Raw genomic sequence first — 22,492 nt, forward strand, 5'->3', positions numbered from 1 at the left:
ACAGCAATAGCATGAAATCAGTAGGACCACACCTTTGCCAAACCAGTTGAAATAAGAGATGCATCATGAGAAAAATGGTGCTTTTAAAAGACACCATTAGCTGGTAGCACCTCTTCACTCTTTCTGCATCCAATACTCAACAAAGGGATAATGGCTTTCCTCTGTGCTCTGGGCGGCTAAGAAACAAATCTGAGTCCCTAGTTTAAAAGGGGAATTCCTTAAGAGTAAGGGTGTTCTCTACATTGCTTTAAGGCAACCATGTCAGACAATTACAGCCAGCCTACACAGCTGGCTCTTCAAGTTCTGGATGGATGCTGCAGCTTGCTCACCTCCTCCAGCACCTGCCACACGTGTCAGGAGGGTTCCTACCAGCAGCAGTGCCATGCAACACCTGGAGTACCTCACCACAATGTTGCAACAGCAAGTAAAACTGGTCCTGTGTTATTTATATGCCTGCTAAGTGCTTGGCAAGCTGTAGAACACAGAGGAAATAATCCCTGACACTCTGCACACTCTGCTGGACTTTTTCAACATAAGCATAAAGAGACAGGGAAACAGAATAAACCAGGGGAGGCCAGTACTGTCAGAGAAACTGAAATTGCATCTCCTCTTACCTCAACAGTGAAGAGCTCAGATGTCACAAATGTGCGTTCTTGTTTGATATCCAAAACTCTAGATCAAATAAAGGACAAATTAGAGATCACAACAATCCCCTGTCATTGCAAAACAGTTCCTGAAAGTGTTTGGAGAGTAAAGATATTTCCTTCTTTCTGAATTAGACACAATTCTATGCCACAAAAGTGTTTTCAGACTGGAACAAAAATCAAGGAAATAAAAACTTTTCTGCAATATAACAAGGAAAAAACCTTTGAATAATGAATTACTTACAGACTTGGCTTCACAGATGTTTGGAAACGTTTCCCAATCTTTAATAATCTTTGTGCTAATCTGTGATTATATTTCCCAACTATTAGTCTGATTTACCTTGCTTCCTCCCGAGCCAAAAGCTCCAGTAGCTTTGACATGTCTCCTGGGCAGTCAGAAATCACAAGGGAAAATCTGCACACTCTGTTATCCAGGGTCAGGGCGCGAGCGATGCACTGCTGCAGCAAATGTAATTCCAGGTTTCCACTGCATATAACAACTGCCACTCTGAAAACAGACAGAAAAACAAGAGTTTTGATTAGCACTTGCCTGTGTAAAGGAACTGTAAATCATAAAGACTGTGCCAATATCAGCCTAAGGTCTGCTAGAACCTCCCCTCAATAAATATTACAGATTAGAGGGCTCCTGCCTCAGTATCCATTGTGAGCAGGTAGGGGAGGCCTATAATTTGGCTGCATTAGTTGGTCTGAAATGTTGTTTTCATTTCACATTTCCTGGAGATTTGAGTTTTGTTAGAGATAATTAGCTGGGGAAATGTAGGTCTAAGTTGCAAGTTTTAAGAATTTGACATAATTCTCACCTGGAAGTTCTAAGTTTCAGCCTCTTACTGATCAGACAAAATGTATGTTCAAGGTTTTCTGTAACCATTGATTAAATTCATCACAACCCTGAAAAATGAGTGCAGAAATGTTTGAAGTGCAAGTGAAGAGCCACATGATTAGTCTATGAAAATCTCTCTGCAGAGTCAAACCTAGCCTCTTTGCATTTTCCCTTTTACTTTAGCTGTACTGAAATGTGTTGCTGCTCTGTGTGCACTGCCAGCCTCTTCTGAAGAATTGTCTCAGCAGTATTTTAGTGTGCAATCCTCTGCACTAGAAATCTTATTTTGTCTTGAGGGCATGTATGTCTAAATACATTCTGGACTGTGACCTGAGCCAAGGCTCAATCCACTTAAGTGCTGAGTGCCCAGGCTGAGAGGCCAGGCAGCACTGGGCCACACGCTGAACACCAGGCTCAAGGATAATCCCTCTGGGTGTGTGCACAGCTCTCAGGATGGGAGGCAGGTGCCACTGGGTCACTGCAGCAGGCAGCCCAGCTCTGTCCCACCACAGCCAGGGCTGCATTCCACAAGTGGAACAAGAGGAGACAACAGGCTGACAAGGGCAGGACACTGTCCTGGCAGGCGCGACGACACCTTGTAGAGCTGTAACTGCCTTTCCCCAGGTATCTGAATTGAGGAAAGGGACAAGATGTGTCAGGGACAAGATGTATCAGGCATCTGTCTGGTTCAGCACAATCTTACCACCTGTGACCAGTCCATTCAGGCTGAAGTTTCTGCCACCAATGAGCCCCTTGCCAGTTCAGGGGCAGGAACTGCCTGGTCACCCACAGAACAAGGACATGGTCACTGTTTGCTAGGACCAGGGTGCTCAGTCCCATGTTTCTGCCACAGTTCCCTGTTTGCAGCAGCTGCTGTACCTTTTACCCTTCAACTCAGGCAGCTTCCCTGCCACCAGTGCTGCAAGCCCAATGGCCCCTTCTGCATCAACCGTGGCTCGCTCGTACTCCAGCAGCCTCAGCATGGAAATCAGGATGTCCTCCTCCCTGAAAGAGACGCCTGGGTCAAAACAAATCAAAAGAGCTCCCAGAAGCAGAAGATAACACATTTATGGGTAACTGGGTTCTTTCCATCCCCCAGATAAATGTGATGCCAAGGTGGTGTTACAGAATGCTGTGCTGCTGGGGGTGAATGTACATCTCAGACTCATTATTAACTGAAAGACACGGTGGCTTTTTACTAGAAATATTACCCAAATCCTAGTACCAAGTATATCCCACAAATGTGGCCTTGTGAAGATTTAGAAGAGGTTTGCCAAGGGCTGCATTCAAGTGTTGTAGAACACAAGGACAAGTTTTACATCCAGAGCATGACCAGGTAGTGCTGGCAGGTGAAATTTTGGCCAAAGGGTGAGTTTGGACAACACTTTCAGTCATATCACTTAGTTTTAGGTAGTCCTGTGAGGAGCTGGGAGTTGGATTTGATAGTCCTTCATGGATCTCTTTCAATTTGAGCTACTCTGTGATTTCTATGTTTTGTGGGTCTGGGTTCAAAGCCTTCAGTGCCCCTCTTGGAAGGAAAGGTACCCCATGCCCACACTCCCACAGTCGGCATGTTGCATTTTTCACATACAACAACGTGCATCCAGAATTAATCATTTCACTGCTTTTCTTCACCTACCTCACAGTAACAACTTTATCCACAAGCTTCCCAGTCAGCTGCAAAGAATTGCTGCCAAAGCAAACTCCACTCACATCTGCAGATTTCAAAAGACAAAAATATGAAGTTGGCTGCTTTAGACATATTCAACATTTTTTAGAGTCCTGGCTCATTTGTGCCCTTAATGAGTGCAGCACACTGCTGTTACATGACCTTAAGTTGCTTGATTTTTTCATGTGACAGAAATGTGTTTGGCAATGAAAGAACAACTCTCACAAGAAGATTTTGCCATTTTGGACGCCTTCAAGAAACTTCTGATATTTCACTGGCATTGTTGCAGTGTGAGAGTGACCCTGCAGCCCAGTGCTTTTCACTGTTCAAGGAGGATTGAAGGAGAGGAGACTCAAGCATGGCACTGGGCTTGTTCGCTCCAGCAGCACAGCTGGCTAAGAGTGCAGACACAGGCAGAGCTAACCAAGAGAAATTAAAAGTTTCTTACAAAACTCCCATTTAATCCAAAACTTCCAGAGATTTGAACATCAGGCAAACAGGATGTTTTAAATTGCTTAACAGATGAGGTTTTTTGAGCAAGTGATAAGGAAACAACTCTACCACTTATAAGCACTTTTGTTCTGAGTGCAGTTTTGTGTCTAAATATTTAAGCACTGCATCATTTTCCTGCCTTTTCCACAAGAGCTTTCCCATTGACTTCACTGGTTTAGATGCTGTGTGTGAGCACAATGTTCAGATAAATAATCTCATATTTCTAAGTATTCATGTGCACTAGAAATAATATTTTACCCCATCAGGGTGTGGGGGAAAAGGTGGCAGAATTTGGTCTTACAGCTTGAACTAAATTGTAACTCTTCAGAGAACTTCCTTAAAATATGTTTGAATTGAAATAGTAAGAAAATTATACAGTTGGAGAAATCTGTTACAACCTTTATTTTACCTCCAAAAGAATACTGCATTTTCTCACCTCCATAGAAGTGATGATTGTTGCAGGCCTGGTCGTCATTTGGGTGGCCAGCTTTTAATGACTCTTGCAATACTGGGAAACTTTCAGACTCAACTCCCTGAGGAAGAGAGAGGTTGTCACTTTTTTATTGAACCAGTTGTAACAGAAGTTACCACCAAAGTAGACAGACAAATCTACAGAAATTTCCTCTTCAAGTTAACAATCAATTTCAAGTGTCAAAACAACCATGCTACCACTAAACTTATTCTGTGGCTTACTTAGGACCAAATTTTTCCAGTAAGAACTTATTTCAAAACACAGAACTGGATTTTATTTGCTTAGGAAAAGTCTTCCCACACTTTTCTCTTAAATCCAGCCAAGCAGCCAAGGGACAGGAACTTCCCTGGTTCTTACAGGGTCTTCTCTGAGGCAAAGCCCATGGGATCAGAGAGTTCCTGCCCCAGCATAGGCAGTCTCTGCAAGTGTCACTAGATACCAGTGTCTTTTGTAAACAGCAATGCTCAATAGGTGAAAGGCAACTTACAATTACAGAAATATGTGGGTTGAGGTGTTTGAGTGCAGCAGCTGACCCTGCCAGCAAGCCACAGTGGCCTCCTGCAGGGAAAATCACCGCGTCCAGCTTTGGCACCTGCTCGTACATCTCCAGCCCCACGGTCCCCAGGCCTGACAGGTACACAGCACTGTCCTCCCTGCGGAAGGAAGGGCACACATCAGCTGAGGTCAGGGCAGGAATAATAATTCCATCTACTACTTTCAAGATATTGCTCAGCAGAAAAAGATAAATGTGAGTAAATCAGCAGCACATGAGGGGAGGAGGTGATGCAACAGGATGGTGCCATGAGGTGGATCACAGCCTGCTCCTGCCCACTGGGAGAAAACCTGTGCTATAGACAAGCCTCTCAAAGAGTCTTCAGAATGAAGAGCACTTAACTCCCATCATCATCAGGGGTTTACACAACTGGCAGGGAGAAGTCATATTTCCATTGCCATCACTTCCTTCAGCTTCATAAATTTTAGATGCTGCAGCCTAAACTCTGAGCAAAGCCTCAAAAAGGAATCCTGTCTTTACTTATCAGTGGATTTAGTGTTTGTGATGAATGGAAATTTTCATGAGATTTAAGCAGTGTGTTCAACCTCACAAATATCAAGGAGATTGCTAGAGCTGTCTTTCCACAGTCCACGGCCAATATCTGATACCTTTCCATTAAGGAAAGCCTTTAGTCATGCCAAAATATTTACTGGTAAAATACTTTTGGGCAAATGTAGTATAAATAATAGGGACAAGCAGCATCAAAAAAAATGAAGAAAACTCCAGTATACTGTCATGACTGACCTGGATCTATTTCTAAAAGCTGGTTTGCATTTTATTTACAAGTTAGCAATGATGTAAATGTAGAACTACATGTAAGAAAAGAAATATGAGCTCTCTGTACATTCTGCTTTTTCTGGCAAACAGAATTGCAGATCAAATGGTTATACTTGATTTACTCGACCCAAGGATGTTTGGGCACTAGGAAACTGTTTTTATTAGTGTATCTGTTAGACAGGCACAAAGAGGCTCAGTGTAAGAGCACAGAATTCCTGCAAGGAGGAGACCAAGGCCCTTGAGAAGCTGCCTCATAGAAAATTCTTCAGGGTAAGGGTCTATATAACCACATAAGAAAGGTTTGGATTAATGAACTGCCACTCCTGTAGCACAGCCAAAGACAAAGGCAAGAAATCATAGTGGAATGAATAACTGAATCCTTGTGTTTACTGTCCTTATCAAGATACTGATGGAGTTCTCTCCTCCTCCTTATATGTGACAAAATATATCATTGGCCTCCTGAATAGTTCTGGGGACTTATTCCCAAATAAGATTCAGATCCAGGTTTGTGGAGCTACCCCTGCCCTGGTTACATGGGGTACAAGGGGACCTGCAAAAGTGAATGAAGGCTTGGGATATTCACTGAAGGAATAAAGACTCTCTAACAACTGAAAACTGTCCAAATGAGACTGCTCTGAGCATGGAGAGCTGTTAGCAATTGGAATCAGTATTTCAGATCATCATGTTTTCCTTGATAACATCCAGCTGAAACATCAGTTCACTGATCAGACATCAGCTCTTATAAGAAAGCGGGTGAATTTCTTTGCATTGTGACTCATAACTTTTGCTTTTTGAAAGCAAAAAATATATGCTATTGAGGCAAAATGATGGAAGAGGGCAGATAAATCTAAAGACTGGAGACTGAAACAAGCATTTTTGAGCCAGAGCCAGAAACTTGCATGTTTGCCTTCTGAAATGTGTGATACATCAGCAGTCAAAGATGGGCTGTCAGGCTTTAGTTTTCCAATGAAGTTTTGGTGTGGCAGCTGGAAGGCTCTTTTCCTGTCTGCTCCAAGGAAAGAACTCAGTCTGTTGGATAGAGTAACAGACTAACCAGATCAGAAATAATCAGGTTTGATCAGCATTCAGATATAGAGTTACACAAGAAGAAAATGGGCTCTCAAGGATGGAAGATGTGTAATTCAATCTGCAGCACCCTTTCCTCCCTGATTCACAAAGGAATGTTTCTCACATCCTCACAGAGGGACTGAGTTAGTTATTGGCAATAGTCACACTGCATTTATAATGAGGTCCTGAGCCCCTGTAGTTAGTAAAAATTTCAGGGCACCTAGGCAGCAATTAGGCGGACTAAATGATTGAATTCCAATTTGAAAAATCACATTTCCTTCCTGGGATTCCCCAGGAAGTTGCAACCCAGTAAAAAGTGTCCTCCATCTATTTGAATTCTTGCATGGTCATTTTCATGACACAGAATTTTAATTGCAGCCAGCAATGGGAAGAGCTGACAGTGACACACCCAGCTGCAGGCACAGCCCAGCCCAGTCACGTACCCAACCCTCTGCCTCAGGAAGGGCAGAATGAATTCCTGGGTGAGGAGACCCAGAGACCAAATTGCTTGGGATTGCATCCCAGCTAGAATTAAACTGGAATACAATGACATTTTGCAAGTTACACTCTTGGGAGCTCAGCTGGTATTTTACAGCTTTGGCGAGCGTCAAGAATGTGTGTCAGACCCACACTATCCATAAAGGCACACATTACACTGGGAAACCTCTCCAGGTCTACACCTAACAAAATATTTTTCAGATATCCCATTATGAAAAGCCTCACAATTCAAGTGGGGGGTTTCTCCTTTTTTTTTTTTTTTCAGTGAAAAATTGCATCTGTGAGGTTTTAGTTAAACACAGTCACAGATTGAACAACTTGTTTCTTGTAACCTGAAACCTGAAATAAATCAGAGTGCTTTAGTATTTTTACTGGTAGCGTGTACATTCAGAGTTCCTCAGTGTTGGATGCTGAAGTTCTACACATGCATTGTCCCTGGAGCTTCATGAACCTGGAGAATATCTACCTTATGTAACTGAAATAATTTTTTAGGGATGAGGGGAAGATAAAAGATCAAATTACAATAAAATAATTTAGTTCTTTTGTGTGAACGTGATAGTTGATGCAAGCCAGCTGGAGGTTAATACATCAATTGAAAAATGGCTGACAGAAATTTGGAAATCACCAAGTTAGGGAAAACTGTGGTTTTCAAAGGAGCTTAAAAGTGTTTAAAATTCATTGGGATCCAGGGCACCTCATTCCCCATTGAAAATCGCAGTCTGGGACCAGACTGTGCCCAGGGTGCAGACCAGGCCCACGAAGCAGCCCTGTGTGTCACTGGCTGATGGCAGAGCTAACACAGGAGTTGTTTGTATTACTGCCTTCCCAATACACCAGCTGGGAAAGAACTGAGGACTTGCTCTGTTCTGCTCATTCTGGGATCTTCCTCCCAGGCAACATCCCTCACCATTACTGTGTTTGAGGCAGCAGTGCCTGGGAGCTGGAAGGGAGCAGGCACTCCCTGCAGGAGATGCCATGCAAACACCAGGAGTGGGATGAGGCCTGCACAGAGGCAGCAATGGCCGGGGGACAATTCCAGTTCAGGGTATCAGAGGGACCACTGTTAACAATTAACCCCTCTGTGCCTTTGGAAATCTTTCTTGAAGAAACATTAAAAAAGAAAGGGGGCAGGGCAGAGGGGGCATGCATAAGAGGCTACAGATAAAAGAAAAGAGGAAAAAGGTAGGAGTTCTAAGAGTTTTTGCCTGTCTTATTTATGTTTTTGTTAGATCTGCCTTGTCCAGTGACCTCAAATAGTTCAAATTTAGATTTATGCTCATCCTTAGCTACTTAAAACGTATGTGTGAAGTACACTCTCAATCATTGTTTTTCAAGACAGGATCAGTTTTGCTCCTCACGCCAGAGATGTGGAAATCTTAGAGCATTAACCTCTTCTTGCTCCACATTTTGTCCCTGAACAATTTGCATTAAAGATTAAGTTTTACCCACCTAACTTCAAACAGAGAGACCAGAAATGAACACCAGCCTAAATGCTTTCTGACAGAGTTACTGAAGAATTAAACTATAGTCTCTATCATATTAGCTCATAGAAATCAGAGTTTGCCTAATTGAGGGGCAGAGAAGTGTGTTTCATTTTGGTCTCCATCCCCAGCTGTTACAGAAAGACATGATTTGTGCCAGGGAACACGTAACTGTCCATATTCCAGGTAAGAGGAGCGTTTGGATGAGCTGTGACAATTTTAATGAAACTGCTTTTGCAGAGCTGTGCAGGATCTAGTGAGCTCTCTCTAGCGTGCCTGCTGTCACTCACTCTTCCAGGTAGAGGTATCCGTTCTCCTGTGCCAGCCTCCGCGCGTGCAGCTGGGCGTCCTTGCCCGTTGTGCCGTAGGAGATGACCATGGCGCCGTAGTCACGGCACATCCTCACGCGGGCCGGCGCCGTGCTGGTGCACAGGATCACGAACACGGGCACGCGGAGCTCTGAGGCGTGGTGCGCAACAGCCATGGAGAAGTTGCTGTCTGAGGCCACGATCACCCCTTTTCTTTGCTGCTCCTGAAAACAGGGTTGTAATTGCACGTTAGTGTCACATAGCTGTCCCCTATGATCCTGGATCATTCTAATGGTATGGCTTCCTTTTTTCCCTTTACTAGCTGATTGAATTGCGATGTTATGGTACACTGTATGCATGGCTGGTGTGATCTCAGGATTGACACACAAAGCTAAAACAGCACAAGATCCATCCCTGTGCCTGCACTCCTCTGGGTTCAATTCTTGTTCCATGGGAAAGAGCTGAAAAACTCCAACTGATCACAGAAGAGCTGATAGCAGGTCCCTCAGAGCTTACATCTCTGCTCTGCCTGTATGAAATTATTTAATTTCTGCTTCCTTTTAATAGAAGATTTCATTCGTATTATTACGAAAGGCAGGAATAAGCACTGCTCTGGGCTGCTGTCTCATGCCTATTGTAACAATTACTGCAGAGACTCCTATGACAATGGCAATAACCTCCTATGACCGATGATAAACAAGCTATTCATGTAAGAAAACTGAAATTCATTACAAAATCAATTGGTGATCTAGATCTTTGTCATCACTTATTGTAATTCAATTTCATCATTGCTCATCAGTTTGGTGGTTTCAACACATCAGAACTACAGTACACATAAAAACACTTGCATCTTAATGCCATAAGAAAATGCTGATGTTTCCATTTTGCAAGCTTTTTTTTCAAACATTAAGAATTTCACTGGTAGATCAGCCAATTGTAATAAAGTAGTATTTTACATTCAGACCTATCTCTGTTCACATGCTGCGTTCAGTACAATGATTCTAAAGACAAGAAACACTGTGATTCCCTGGAGATTAGAGACAAGTTTATCTTCAACTCTGCTTCATTTTCATGAAGCAGAGCTACTCTGCTCCTTTTTGAATGCTGACATTTTGCTGTACCTGAGGCAATGACATCAGAAGGTAAAGTACACCTCGTTCCTTCACAGACCCCGTGTACTGGAGGAACTCCTTCTTCAGGTAGATGTCCATTCCATACTGCTTGGATAGCCTAGAGTACTGGAGTAGATAAAAAATATTATGTCAATATATCTATTGCTAAGAAAAAACTTCCACACCCCATCAGCTGCATGTTGAGAAATTAATTCTACTGCTATATATGGGCTCTAAAAAGCAAAATTAATCCTCTGGTTCTTCATTCACAACAGAGTATTGTTACTTACCAGGTCCTTCTGCTTTATGAAAGTGATTCTCAAACTCACAGCAGTGAAATATGGACCACATGCCATTAAGAACTCTGAAAATAGCACTTGCTTTGGATCTTACTGTTCAAACACAGGCATTAAAATAAATATTTTCAATTACCTAAAAACCCACACTTCCAGCACTTGCCAGAACTGGATATTGACTACGCAAAAAATAAGCTCATCATCTAATAGATACAAAGGCCATCAGAAACTATCTCCTTGAGCCCTATTATGGCTCTGCTATGGTTTCTGCCACTAATTCCCCATTGAGTGTTGTCTATTTTGCATCCTAAGGCCAGTAGAATATTAGCAAAGACATTTCTTACGCAAAGAAAAATGGAAACAATAAAAAACAATTTCCCAGGACTGCAAATGTAAGCAGCAGCTGTTTGGAAAAGCTTAGTGTTTGGAACAGAAATGATGCCTGAGCTGAGGGGAATTAGCAAGCACATTACATGTGATGCACTGCACTAGATGCACTGCACTAGTGCATGATTTAAAAAAAAATTTTAATGGAAAATATTTGTTAAGCTTTATAATAAGACACTCCCAGCATGTATTAACATATTAATTTCCTACTATCATATTCATTAAACCCAGAGTTTTACACAAGATAAATTGTGAAATAGAGCTGCAGTGAGCCTGTGGGTGCCAGCTCCCCAGGCTTATTGCAGCTCTATTTCAGAATTGGCTCCATCTCTTCTATTGGCTGCCAAAGCAAATGAGGCCCTGGTGATTTAGGGGATCAAGTCTTCATTTAAGATAAGTCATGAAGCGAGACAGATCCAGAATCAGCACGACAAAATATTTCTCTCAAGCAGTATCTGGCAGTGTCACACACACAATGTATAGTGTATACACTAATAGGCACTGACACGGCTTTCAGACTGCAGGACTTTCCAAGTGCATTTATATAAACTAAATATATCTGAATCAGACACTTCCTTTCAAGTATGCAGTTAAACTACGTGCTTCAGGTGAACACTTCAAGGCTTTTTAGAGGATTTCCAAGCATATGTTTAAGTTCCTCACCCATAGGTGGGGCCAGATTCTCTGTTTTGCTTCTGAAAATCCTGACATAGGAGCTACCACTTGCTGCTCCTTTGCAAATCTGGCTGCAGAAACTGAAACGATGGAAAGTGCTTAGCACACTAATAGGATAATAGTTTATATCCTAAACATCCTAATCTATGAGAAGGCCTATACAAAATAGAACAAAAACATCATAAAAGAAATGCTGCTAGTGCTCCATATACCAAACTTGTTTTTGTAGACAATCTTGGATTCTAGAGTGAACAATCAGAAAAAGGATTTAAGGAGATGAATCCTGTGCATAATAAAGTTGTTAAGCCTCTTACATTTAAAACTGTGTCATTAAGTCTCTTTTCCACAGGGGTGGCGTACTTTAGATAGATATTTATCTTTAGTTTTGATAGTCAGTATTTTAATTCTTTAGGTTATCCTTTTTGTCTCCCTTTAACTGAGGATTTTTTCATATAGCCTAAATATAGCAACTACTTCTAACAAAGCAGGCATCAGTGCTATTTGCAGTTGAACTGACCTGATGTGTGACCTCCTAAGACTCATTGAACCAGCCTGTAAGATTTCCTTTGAGTCACTGTGATCTTATCTAAGGACTACAGATACCATGTGTAAGGTACAGCACACAGCACATCCACCAAGCTAACACAACACAGCCCTCACAGCTCCTTCATCAGTAGCCAAGCCAGGTGTCCAGCTTGATGTCAGTTCTTCATTTTCCTATGCCTACTACCTCTTGGACACATTACAATTCACTCATGATGCCACATCTCAGCTCCAAGGCAAACTCCTTCCTAAGGAACCAGGATGCTCCCTCCATGGTTTTACCTGCAGATTAGGAATTGCCCTCTGCAAAGTGTTTCTCCCTTCAAATAATTAAATGGATGATAGTCACACTCACTGTTTTAGTCTAAACAAATATCTCTGAAAGGGACTCTTACCTCTACACAATGAGTTAAAACAAAGGTTTTTGTGTTTTTCTTGACACCACTCTGTGCTTTTGAAACAGTGCATGAAATGCACTAATAACTTCTCCAGGAACATTACTTTGAATAACAACAGTCACGGGTTATTTTCACAGTAAAATATACAGGTTTTTATATGGGTATAGGTTTTCCACTATTCTGATAATTTTTAAAGCATAGTTAATAAAAAATTACTAAAGTGAGACTGTTTAGCTTGAAACAGTAAATGCAGAAAGGGGATACAACTGGGTTGCATAAATCTGCCAGGGATAACCAGGAGCAAGGAGCTATTTAAGTTGAGGGGTGTAATGGTTTAACCTCAATTGGCAACTAAATATCATCCTACTCCTTCTCATTTCCCTGCCCCTGTGCTCTAGGCAAGATGAGAAGTGGAAGGGTGAAAGTGAGAAATCTCATGAGGTGGGATAAGAACACTTAGTAAGAATAAATAAATAAATAAATAACAACAATGTAATTAAAAGGAAAACAAAGATAAATAAGACCCAAGAGAGTCAGCTTATGCAATTGAAAACAATTGCTCATCAAAAACCAGGCCCTGAGCCTCAGGCCCCCAGCCAACTTTCCCCCTAATTTTATTGCTGAGCAAGGTGTCATATGGTATAAGATGTCCCTTTGGTCCGCTGGGGTCAGCAGCTCCAGCTGTGTCCCCTCCCAACTCCTTGTACATCCCCAGTCTTCTTCCTGGTGGGATGGAGTGAGGAAGAGAAAACACCTTGGCTCTGTGTAAGAGCTGCTCAGCAGTAACAAAAGCATCTCTGTCTTATCAACAACATTTTCATTACAAATCCAAACTACAGCCCCACACCAGCTACTGTGAAGAAAATTAACTCTACCCTAGCCAAAACTTTCCTGCATTCCAGCCAAATCTTTTGTGCCACCTTACAGCCCCAAACTGTCTTGTGCCACATCCTTTGACACAAGAGACACTTCAGTAATGTGCTGAGAGTGTGATTTGGGACTGCTGCTAGAATTGCCATTTGGCAAGGACACTCTTTTCACCCACCAAAAGGAAAAGAGATTACCCAGAGAGCCCAGAGTAGCCTGCTTGAAGAGCTCCCAATGGTAGAAAAACACTATGAAAAAGCACAGAAATACAGCACAGCTTGCCATTGTACTTCTCTTCTGCTTTAGCAGACCTTGCACATTGATGGGGTCCCTCAGTCATTTCTACACCAACGACAGGTGCACGTTTGTGTGCATCCTGATTTTGCTGAAGACACCTGCGGGAGAAATATCTGGCTACAGAACAGATCCAGCCCTTCCTGGTTGGCCTGACAGAAGGCAAATCTCTACCTTCAAACCCTCCAAACAAGAGGGCTGGTTCCAAACCAGACCCTCCCACAAGAGTGCTTACCCAAGCACTCGTAGTCTTGCCAGCTCCAACTCAGGTCCCTTCTAGCAGGAGTTTTTCACTGGCAGCATAATACCACAGTGCATTAGGTCTATGCCTAATGTGCTTTATCCTTTGTTTACAGGCCACTGCAATCTTTGAGGATTTAGGTTAGTGTAAACAGATAAGAAGAAAATTATTATTGACAGTCAAGTACAATTAATATGAATATGAGTCTTCTCACACAGATCTATCTGCTGCAATTCACACACACCCTTTCTTCATTTCTGATTGACTTTCATAAGGAAAATGAAAAGAAACATTGAGAGAATGCAAACCCATCAAGATTCCCTACCATGCAGGGGGTTTTCTGAACACCACACTGGATTTTGAAGGCTGCTGCACTAATGTCTTCAAACCGAATGAGCCTGTTACAGCTGGCCAGGCTGGTCCTACTGCTTGGCTGGGGGATGCAGGAAAGGGCATCCCTGAGTAACTCCTCATTCCGGCTCACTATCTTCATTTCCCAGGTCTTCACATCCCCGTTCAGGTAATCCTCCTCACCAAAGTCCTTCAGTCTCTCGGGGTTGATAGAGGGTGGCTTCTGCCCAATAAGGCCATTTCTTACAGGGACATCCTTACAGCAGTGAAGATCACAAACTGCTGGGATATCTTGTTTCTTTATTTTATTGTCATCCCTGAAAACAAATAAAAGAAACTTGTTAGAAAGGCTTGGATGATTAAAGGTTTGAGATTTAGCATTTTGGAAGGATGCACATCTCAGCTGCTCTTTGCAAGCCTCAAACAGGCAGAGTGAGTTTGCTACTGACATAATACCTACCTGCAGGTGCACTGAAAGATACTGTAACCTTCTAGCTGTTAGAAAAGCCACATAAATAATTCAACATGTGGGCAAACTGTGAAACTGTCCTAGCCAAGAAAATAAGAATATATAATCTGTGTTGTCTCGACAGCCAGACCTTCCTTAGTACTCAGTATTCAACCAGAAATGATCCTAGTTGAGTGCTTCCAAAAATTTTGGAGTAACTGGAACTGTATTTTCTGTACACAATTCTATCTTTTTCAAAAAAGGCAAGGAGCTGCTGCAGACCATTCCCATAAACTATTAATAGCAGTCACAAATGCCACTATGTTGTACACATGCTCTCTGTCCTTGCATACTTGCAGAGTGTACTCTTGACAGCCATCAACTGCCTCGTGAAGGGAAGCAAATTACTTTGATAGGGTACAATAATTATATCCTCCTACAGAGCTAAAGAATTAGGTCTTCTGATCTGTGGGTTAATATTTAATGGGCAAATATCTGTGTAGATATGACAGAAATATGATGGCACAAAAATCTCCTTTCCCAAGAAACACACAAGAGAGAGCACTGCTAGAAAAACTTGCAGAATTTGCTACCTTCAATTGCCTCTGTGGTCCACAGCGTTCAGTCCACAAGGAACACTGTACTGTAGTGCAGGATTCTGCAGCCCTACTGACAGATAAATGCAAAGCTTCTAGGAATTCTAGGAATTTGGAGATTATTGTGGGGAAAGGGAACATTAAGCAGAAGACCAGTGATTTGGAGAAGAGCTGATAGCACCCCTGGTTTCTGATTGTGATTAGACAGATGGTACAAGCTCCTCTGCATGACTCACTATTAATCTATTTGGCTGAAATGGTTTTCTAAAACCAAATGTGTTAAATCATGTCAGACATTCCAGCATTATCCCCAGCAAAAAATATTTACGTTTTTTCTAAAATAATTTGGGTCTAAGTTTTGCAGCTATCTGTCAACAGGACTGGCTAAAGCACATTTTACAGCAGTGATCAACACCATAATATGCTTTGCAGCAACTTCCAAAGGAATTTTTAAATATTTAGAAACATCTGTTTTTTGAGCAATTGCCCACTTTGGGCATCATCCATTTCCTTAATGGTATCAATAATCTGTGCCAGTAGCTCTGGCTCCCATTACACTTCCAATTTTTCCACTGAGGAATTCACATAACAATAGAGGCAACGTAAAATGTTTCATTATTAGAATCAAGTAATATACCACAGCATCAATCATTCTGTATATCCTCACAGGACAAAATTTTTATAGCAAGATCCTCTCTCTCTAAAATTAATGAGAACACTAATTTTCTAAGGTAAATAAAGTATATACACATTTGTAACCTCTTTATGTTGAAACTTGTGATCTAAAGTATTTTCCCAATACTGTATCTTAAAGCTGATACAGCCTAACACCAGGCATTCTGCTTCAAACCAAGTAACTTATCAAGGAGCTCTGTTCCATAATTTTCTGCATCTCTGCTCTACTGGGGTCAGACAGCTGGAACACTTCACAAAGATGTTAAGCTTCCAGTGTAAGCTCGGGTGCACATTAGTCTGCTTAATGCAAAGCTGAGAACCAGATCAGATTTCCTCCCTGTGAACTTGTTACAGCACAGCCCAAAATACAACTGCAGCAGCAGCACCCAGGAGGCCACAGTAGAGTCCATTCCATGCCTCTCCCTTCCAAAAAACTGTTTTCCATATCACAGATTCCCATAACCACTCCAAAAGGAAGAACAGATATTATATTATAACAGTCTTATTTCTGCACATACTGTCTAAAATGGTTAGCAAGCATTAGCAATGAATTATGTTCTTACACTGGAAATGTTTTAAAGGGGTCTATGTAGGGTTAAAAAATTAGGCAGATCAAAAATTTGTGAGTTTATGGGTCAAATTTTTTATCCAACTGGCATTTGAGATGGAAGAACAATTCTCATTTTTCATTGCATCTGTTGCAATCAAAAAGTCTATAAAAACCCCCAGCCATAGATGACCACAAGAAGTTTATCAATGAAGCAGGATTCTGTGAGAAAGTACAAGTACATGGTAATGCCTCATCACACTAGTGCCATCAAATATTTGTATCTGCAGATAGACTGAAATGGTACATTGACTTTTTGCCCTAGTCTTAGGTTTCCCATTTTTGGCGAAAAAAAAGGAGGCAAATAAATCCGATTCTCAGTCCTTAATGTGCAGTACCACTCCCATGACCATTGAGTATCGGCTCAGGACTCCACTGCGACCATTGGAAAAGAGGAACAGAAATCAAACAGCTGTAAAGTATGTATAGGCTTTTCAGGCTTGAGTTAGGTTTAGAGCACATCTGAATTATTAACACCTCAATATCTAATATAAAACTATCATACATTTGCATCTGAAAAGTCAACAGTCTTTTCATCAAGGGGATATCATTCTATTGTATATATACATATTGTATTTTTTTCAGAATAAATTTTATTCTTCTTCTACACTCACAAGTCTCATTTTCACTAGGGAATGACATTTTCCCATACTGAGCCCACCTGGATGTGGCACAGACCCTCCTAGAGCTCTCAAACTCCCAAGATAAACAGTGGGCTGAGGTTTGATCACATATCACAAACGGGGAAATAATGGCCCTGTTGGGTCAAAAATGTTTCTTGCCTCAAAAGCATTCCACATGCTTGGCAGATATGTAGATGGATTTCTTCTACAGGCAGCAAAGCATGCAAGTGCTCACACAAACCCAGCTCATGACTTCTCAGGCACAGTCACAGAACACAGCCCCTGCTCCAGCAGCCATGCCTACTGGCTGAAGATCTGGGCCAATATAAACCCAAACCCCAGCATCATGAAGCACTGCTCCTTTCAGATGGAGCTTTTCCTTCTTTGGAGCTTGCCACAAGTTTTCATTAAAAGGTCTGTTTATTTCCAGACATAAAACAAACACCCAGCTGGCAAGCTTTGTTACATGGTTATAAATTACAACATTTTACCTTTAAAGTGATTAGTAAACGCAACCATGAAAATACAGTTTATAAACCTACTTTTTCAAGAACAGCTGCTCAGCATAACTGGAAAAAAAAAAAGAGAAGATCCATATGCAGACTTTCCATAAACAATTAAAGCACAGGAAAAAATATCATTTGTTTAAGTAGAATGCTTTACATATTTTAAAATCTCAAAGTCAATGCAAAAACAGTGTGTACCAAAATGTACTCCTACAATAATGAAAAGCAACAACTTGGAATGAATCATTTTTCTATTTCCAGTTTGTTTTTTTGAACATACTGATAATATTCATCAAGTTAAACAGCGCTAGAGAAAAAAATCCAAAAATAGCAATATTAACAAACTAAGAAAATAATAAAACGAGCAAAAATAATTTTGGGAAGATGAAAGGCAATAACACATGCTATACCTAAAGACCACAACTGTTGCCTTTGCCAGACAGAGAGGTGTCCAAGTGTGCAACAATGGACAGTTCCATGTGCCCATGGTGAAGCACTTCAGATTGCCTCCCTCAGCACCCAAAAAACAGACTAAACAGATTAAACTGATCCACTGGATCTCCTCAGCTTCTCAAACTGAAGGAACAAATTCTGCAAAAGCATTCATGTCCAGGGAATAGCAAAGTGTGAAAGACTATTCACCATTCTGCCCAGTATAAATGTTAGAGAGAGATGGTACTAAAGTATGAGGTAGAAAATTTTAAATTTCCCTTCTTAGAGAAAATAAGTAGCTCACAGAACTCATTGCAAGAGGACTCTATGAAGAAAAAAAAATATAAACAGGCTCCTAAAAAATACACTACTAAATGCAATGACCAATACACACATTATTAAAGAATTAATCTGTGATTCAGGAAGCCCCTGGGCAAACTCCATGAAAGCATGTGAGAGAAAGCATCTTAGGTGGCTTTCATCTTTCCTCCAATTCTGTTACTGGCCACCCCTAGAGAGAGGACACAGAAAGGACTGCTCTTTGGCCTGACCCAGTGCTGATTGCAGATGTACCCAGTTAGCCCATTTGGCAGCTTTTACACTTCCAAAATGAGTCACAACAGCGCGTGTTGAGGCAGACATGAAGTTGAAATTACGGACATACAGTCCCATGTACTGGTTCCCAGATGGAAATTCAACAGTAACAAAAGGAAACTAATTTTAATATAAGACTGAAAACTCAGCCTTTCTTTGTCATTTCTGCAGCAGCTTTTGTCATCTGCATTCACAGTGATACATATTCACTGTAAAGAGGGACTGACAGTGTTGCAAAATGTGCAGTTGAGAAGTCACAAAATGTTAACCTTGAATACACTTCAAACTCATATACACATCTTCTCTACATATGGATTTTAATTTTGTCCTTTTTAATGTTTTGGGTGTAGGGGTTTCTTAAGGTCATACCTATATGCTGTCATCACCTTCAGGCTCCCTGAAGACTTTCCTGGAGCACACTGACCAAGGGACATTGGTAAGAAACAGCTTTAGACAGATTTGTCATCTGCTTTCAGGTAACTGGGCTAAGATCTTACACCTGCAAGTTCAGAATACTTATTAAGGCAAAAGGTGACCCCATTTGAAGTCACTTCTGCCCCTTTGCTCAGTGTTGAGCAGAGGTGGGTCAGGCACAGGGGGCAAGGCAGGGCGAGCAGCCTGCTGCAGGTGCAATCTGCCTGGCTTATGACTGCAATGTGGCTGGGGCTGGGATCTCCTCCTGCAGGAGTGAGAAAGAGGCAATCCCAGGATATGACAGAGAGGGTCCTTTCCCTCATCCTAATCCCTTTTACCCAGAACCTCTCCAGCTCCATTAATCCTTCTAATTCCATGTCCCAGTGCTGTCTCCTCTGACCCTTCTCACCACTTGAGCCTCCCAGACCCCTCTGATACTTTCCTTGTTTGCTGCAATCTCCTTTTCCAGTAGCTCATAAACATTCCTGTTCCATCTCAACTCCTCTTCTACCTTTTTACCCTTTCCCAAATACATCCAAATACTGCAGTAGCAGCAATCCTTTAAAGCTTCTCAGCAACTTGAGCAAGTGCGACTTTATGAAAGAAAAATGGTAGAAAAATAGAGGCTTGCTGAGATAAAAACATCCAGAAGGATCATAACAAATATCATCTTCACTACCAGAAATTCCAGGTTTTGCACTCAATAGTGTCTGAGTGCCCTGCACACCTCTACAGGGTGACAAGTAAACTCCTGCAGGCACAGGGAAGGAACATAATAAATTTGACAATTCCCTCTCTTTGACAATAAATTCAAAACAGATCAAAGACAATACTGCACTCTAAATATGACTGTCTTGAATTATGATTATTTTGATACTGAATTGAATTATCAGTATTTTGTGTAACACTAGCACTTAGAAACACCCATTTGAGACTGTATCACTCCAACTAGAGGCACATACATGATGGAAATATAAAATGCATAACTGACATTTATATATCTAGAGCCTATGCAAAGTGATTGCTCCTAAATCACACAGGAATCACCACCACCTTCCCCTAAACAGAAGGACAAGTTCAGCAAATTTAAAGTTCAACTTCATTGATGGAAACTGGGACACAGACAGATCCAGTGGCTTGCCTAAGACTTCCGCAGGGCTATTTATCAGGGTGTCTTAAAGACAAGGAGGTCGGGGCATAGTAACCATGCTGGGGGACAAAAGTGTCAGCTCTGTGCCCATCCAACAGAGACAGCTACATAATAACCAAGCCTTGAGACTGAGCAGGCCTTTAGAGCTCTACTCACCATATACAGGCCTGGCAAACCTGTGTGATGCTGCACCAGCAACACACACAAAGAAAGTTCAAGTTCATGCAACAAACAACCAAGCTGTATTATCACCTCTGATAAAATCTCTCCTTATTTCTGGCAAGTCAGATTTACCAAAGCCTGAGCCTAGCACTACATATGCCTTCATCTGTGATCATAATCTATTACCATTCTTCTGTACACAGTATGCACATCTCATTGCTTACTACTGGCAATGGCAACTGGGTGTCAGCTGCTAAATAGAAAACACTAGGAAAAGCAATCTGAAAGCAAGAGGAATTCACAACTGCACTCATGATGGAAGTGTTGAAGCAGAGGCAACCAACTGTCCCTCAAACAGACTCATCCCTCTCAGAAGTTCTTATAAGACCTTCACAGCTGTGAATACCAAATTATAGCTATCCAACACTGCACAGAGTTTGGCAGCTAAAACTCATTAAGCAATTAAACTTTTCCCTAAGTTGAATGTATTCTGAGTCTAGAGGCTTTCTGGTGACTAACACATCCCCATAATTCACTTCCAATCAGGAACAAATAACATTACTCAAAATAAAGCAAAGATTGGTCCTGCGCTGAAAAGAGATCCACAGCGCAGTGCAGGACAGGTCATATCATGAGTGACTTTGGCCAAGCCCTTTTTACAGTGCAGAAGACCTTGTCTTCCCCTTTATTCACAGCATGAGGCCCACTGAAACAATTTATATCTTAAATGTTAACAACATCTGTGACAAGGAGATGCAGGAAATAGAACTGTTCCTTGTTTGTACCACATCTGGCAAAACCAGAGCATGATCTCAATAGTGGTGTCCAGATAATAAAATGGAGGGAAAAACAAACTATGGAAAAGGTTAAGAATGAGGTTGCACAACACCACCATGCCATGTGTGTGCAGAGCCTCAGCTCATACTACACAAGGACACTAGATGACTCTTAAATTCCATCTGCACCATCCAAGTCTGAAAACAGGAATCCAAGATCACCATAAACACCATAACAAAGACAACCACAGAATTGTAATAACAGGATCTGACATGGACTATCCCAAGATAAATTTTCAGCAGTCCACTGGCCTGTCTACGGTTATTTCTGATACCATACTCATGAAGAAATAAAAAAGCTGAACTCTGTGGGCTAAAAAGATTAAAATCTCCACCACTTCCAGTGGATAACTCCAACCCATATCCACAGAACCCTGGGAGATTCGGGAAAATTGCAAACAATTTCTTGGATTTTTTGTTTGGTTTGATTTTTTTAGGGAGTTAAGGAAAGGAAAAAGAAAGCATTACCTACACAGCACAGCGACTAAATAAACAACGAGGCGAAGCAGAACTCCAACTACGACAGCATAAGGAGGCAGGAGGGGTCCAGGGGTTGTCATGTCCGTGGGCCTGGCCCTGGGAGGACCCCGAGGGCTGACCATGACCCCTGAGGGGGATAAAGGAGCACTCTAGCTCTAAGTCAGACAGCAATATTCTCCAACCTTTGCCAGAAAGGATCGTAGTCTTCGTCTTCCCTGTAGCGCTCTCTGGGACTTCTGTTTTTTAAGACCCTGGAGTAGATAAACTGTGCTGCAAAATTCATGGTAACTCCTGGTGCAGAGCAAAGCTGGGACACTGCTGGCAGGGGACACACTTGCCTGTGAGAAGTGTCAGCCCTGCACTGCTGGGTGGAAATAGCAGGCAGTGTGCTGTAAGCAGCTCTCAGGGCTGGCTGGGGGAAGTGCCTTTGAAAGAGATGGCTGCTGCTATTTAAAGAGATTATTTCAGAGCCCAACCTGTCCTTGTCAATTTGAGTCAGGGCCTGGATTATGCTTGGGTGACGCTCTGTTAGCAGGACACTTGGAGCTTTAGTTACTTACTGCTTAGCTGTGGAGCATGATCCCCACCAGCTGCAGGGCCCACGACTGAGCAGCAGGAAAGGAGTGCCAGGCTTGGGGTCTCTGCAGGGATCCTTTCAGGCAGAACCAAGGGTCATGGCTCCTCATGACTGAGGCACAGAGAGACAGCTCAGCTTGTGCAGGTCTTCTCTTGGCACAAGTCCCTGCAGCAGAAAAATACAGGCATCTAGATTATAAAGTACAGAAAATAGCGTCTAGGGGAAGGACTGTAGCAAGTTATCTATATCTATATACATATCTGTTCTATCTATTTTTTTTATATATAGGGTTTATATATCTATAAACTCCATCTAAATCTGTTTTTCTTTGCCCTGAGAGAGCACTAGCAAAGGCAGAGTCACAGTTCCAGATACAGAACAGCTGTGCAGCAGGGATGGGGCAGAGTCCTTTTGTGGTTCCTCTC

The 22,492-nt window shown here is 41.9% G+C and overlaps 1 protein-coding gene across 2 annotated transcripts in view; it reads right to left on the bottom strand.

Annotated features, from left to right (window-relative positions):
- The window catches only part of LOC102072577 (L-threonine ammonia-lyase), a 31,477-nt gene extending 9,632 nt beyond the window's left edge, over positions 1-21,845 (bottom strand). The window contains exons 1-11 of one of the 2 annotated variants that reach the window (XM_074544735.1): positions 21,479-21,837; positions 17,459-17,485; positions 13,942-14,284; positions 9,925-10,041; positions 8,786-9,027; positions 4,606-4,771; positions 4,083-4,179; positions 3,125-3,200; positions 2,365-2,490; positions 985-1,152; positions 615-672 (exon numbers count right to left, since the gene is read on the bottom strand). In XM_074544735.1, the coding sequence (XP_074400836.1) occupies positions 615-672; positions 985-1,152; positions 2,365-2,490; positions 3,125-3,200; positions 4,083-4,179; positions 4,606-4,771; positions 8,786-9,027; positions 9,925-10,041; positions 13,942-14,284; positions 17,459-17,485; positions 21,479-21,612 (1,554 nt within the window). In that variant the 5' untranslated portion in view covers positions 21,613-21,837. Of the gene's footprint in view, positions 1-614; positions 673-984; positions 1,153-2,364; positions 2,491-3,124; positions 3,201-4,082; positions 4,180-4,605; positions 4,772-8,785; positions 9,028-9,924; positions 10,042-13,941; positions 14,285-17,458; positions 17,486-21,478 lie in introns of both variants that reach the window. The other variant, XM_074544736.1, reaches the window with a different exon arrangement.
- Between the last annotated feature and the right edge of the window lie 647 nt (positions 21,846-22,492).

The sequence above is a fragment of the Zonotrichia albicollis genome, chromosome 7, assembly GCF_047830755.1.
Source record: "Zonotrichia albicollis isolate bZonAlb1 chromosome 7, bZonAlb1.hap1, whole genome shotgun sequence".
Classification (NCBI taxonomy): Eukaryota; Metazoa; Chordata; class Aves; order Passeriformes; family Passerellidae; genus Zonotrichia; species Zonotrichia albicollis.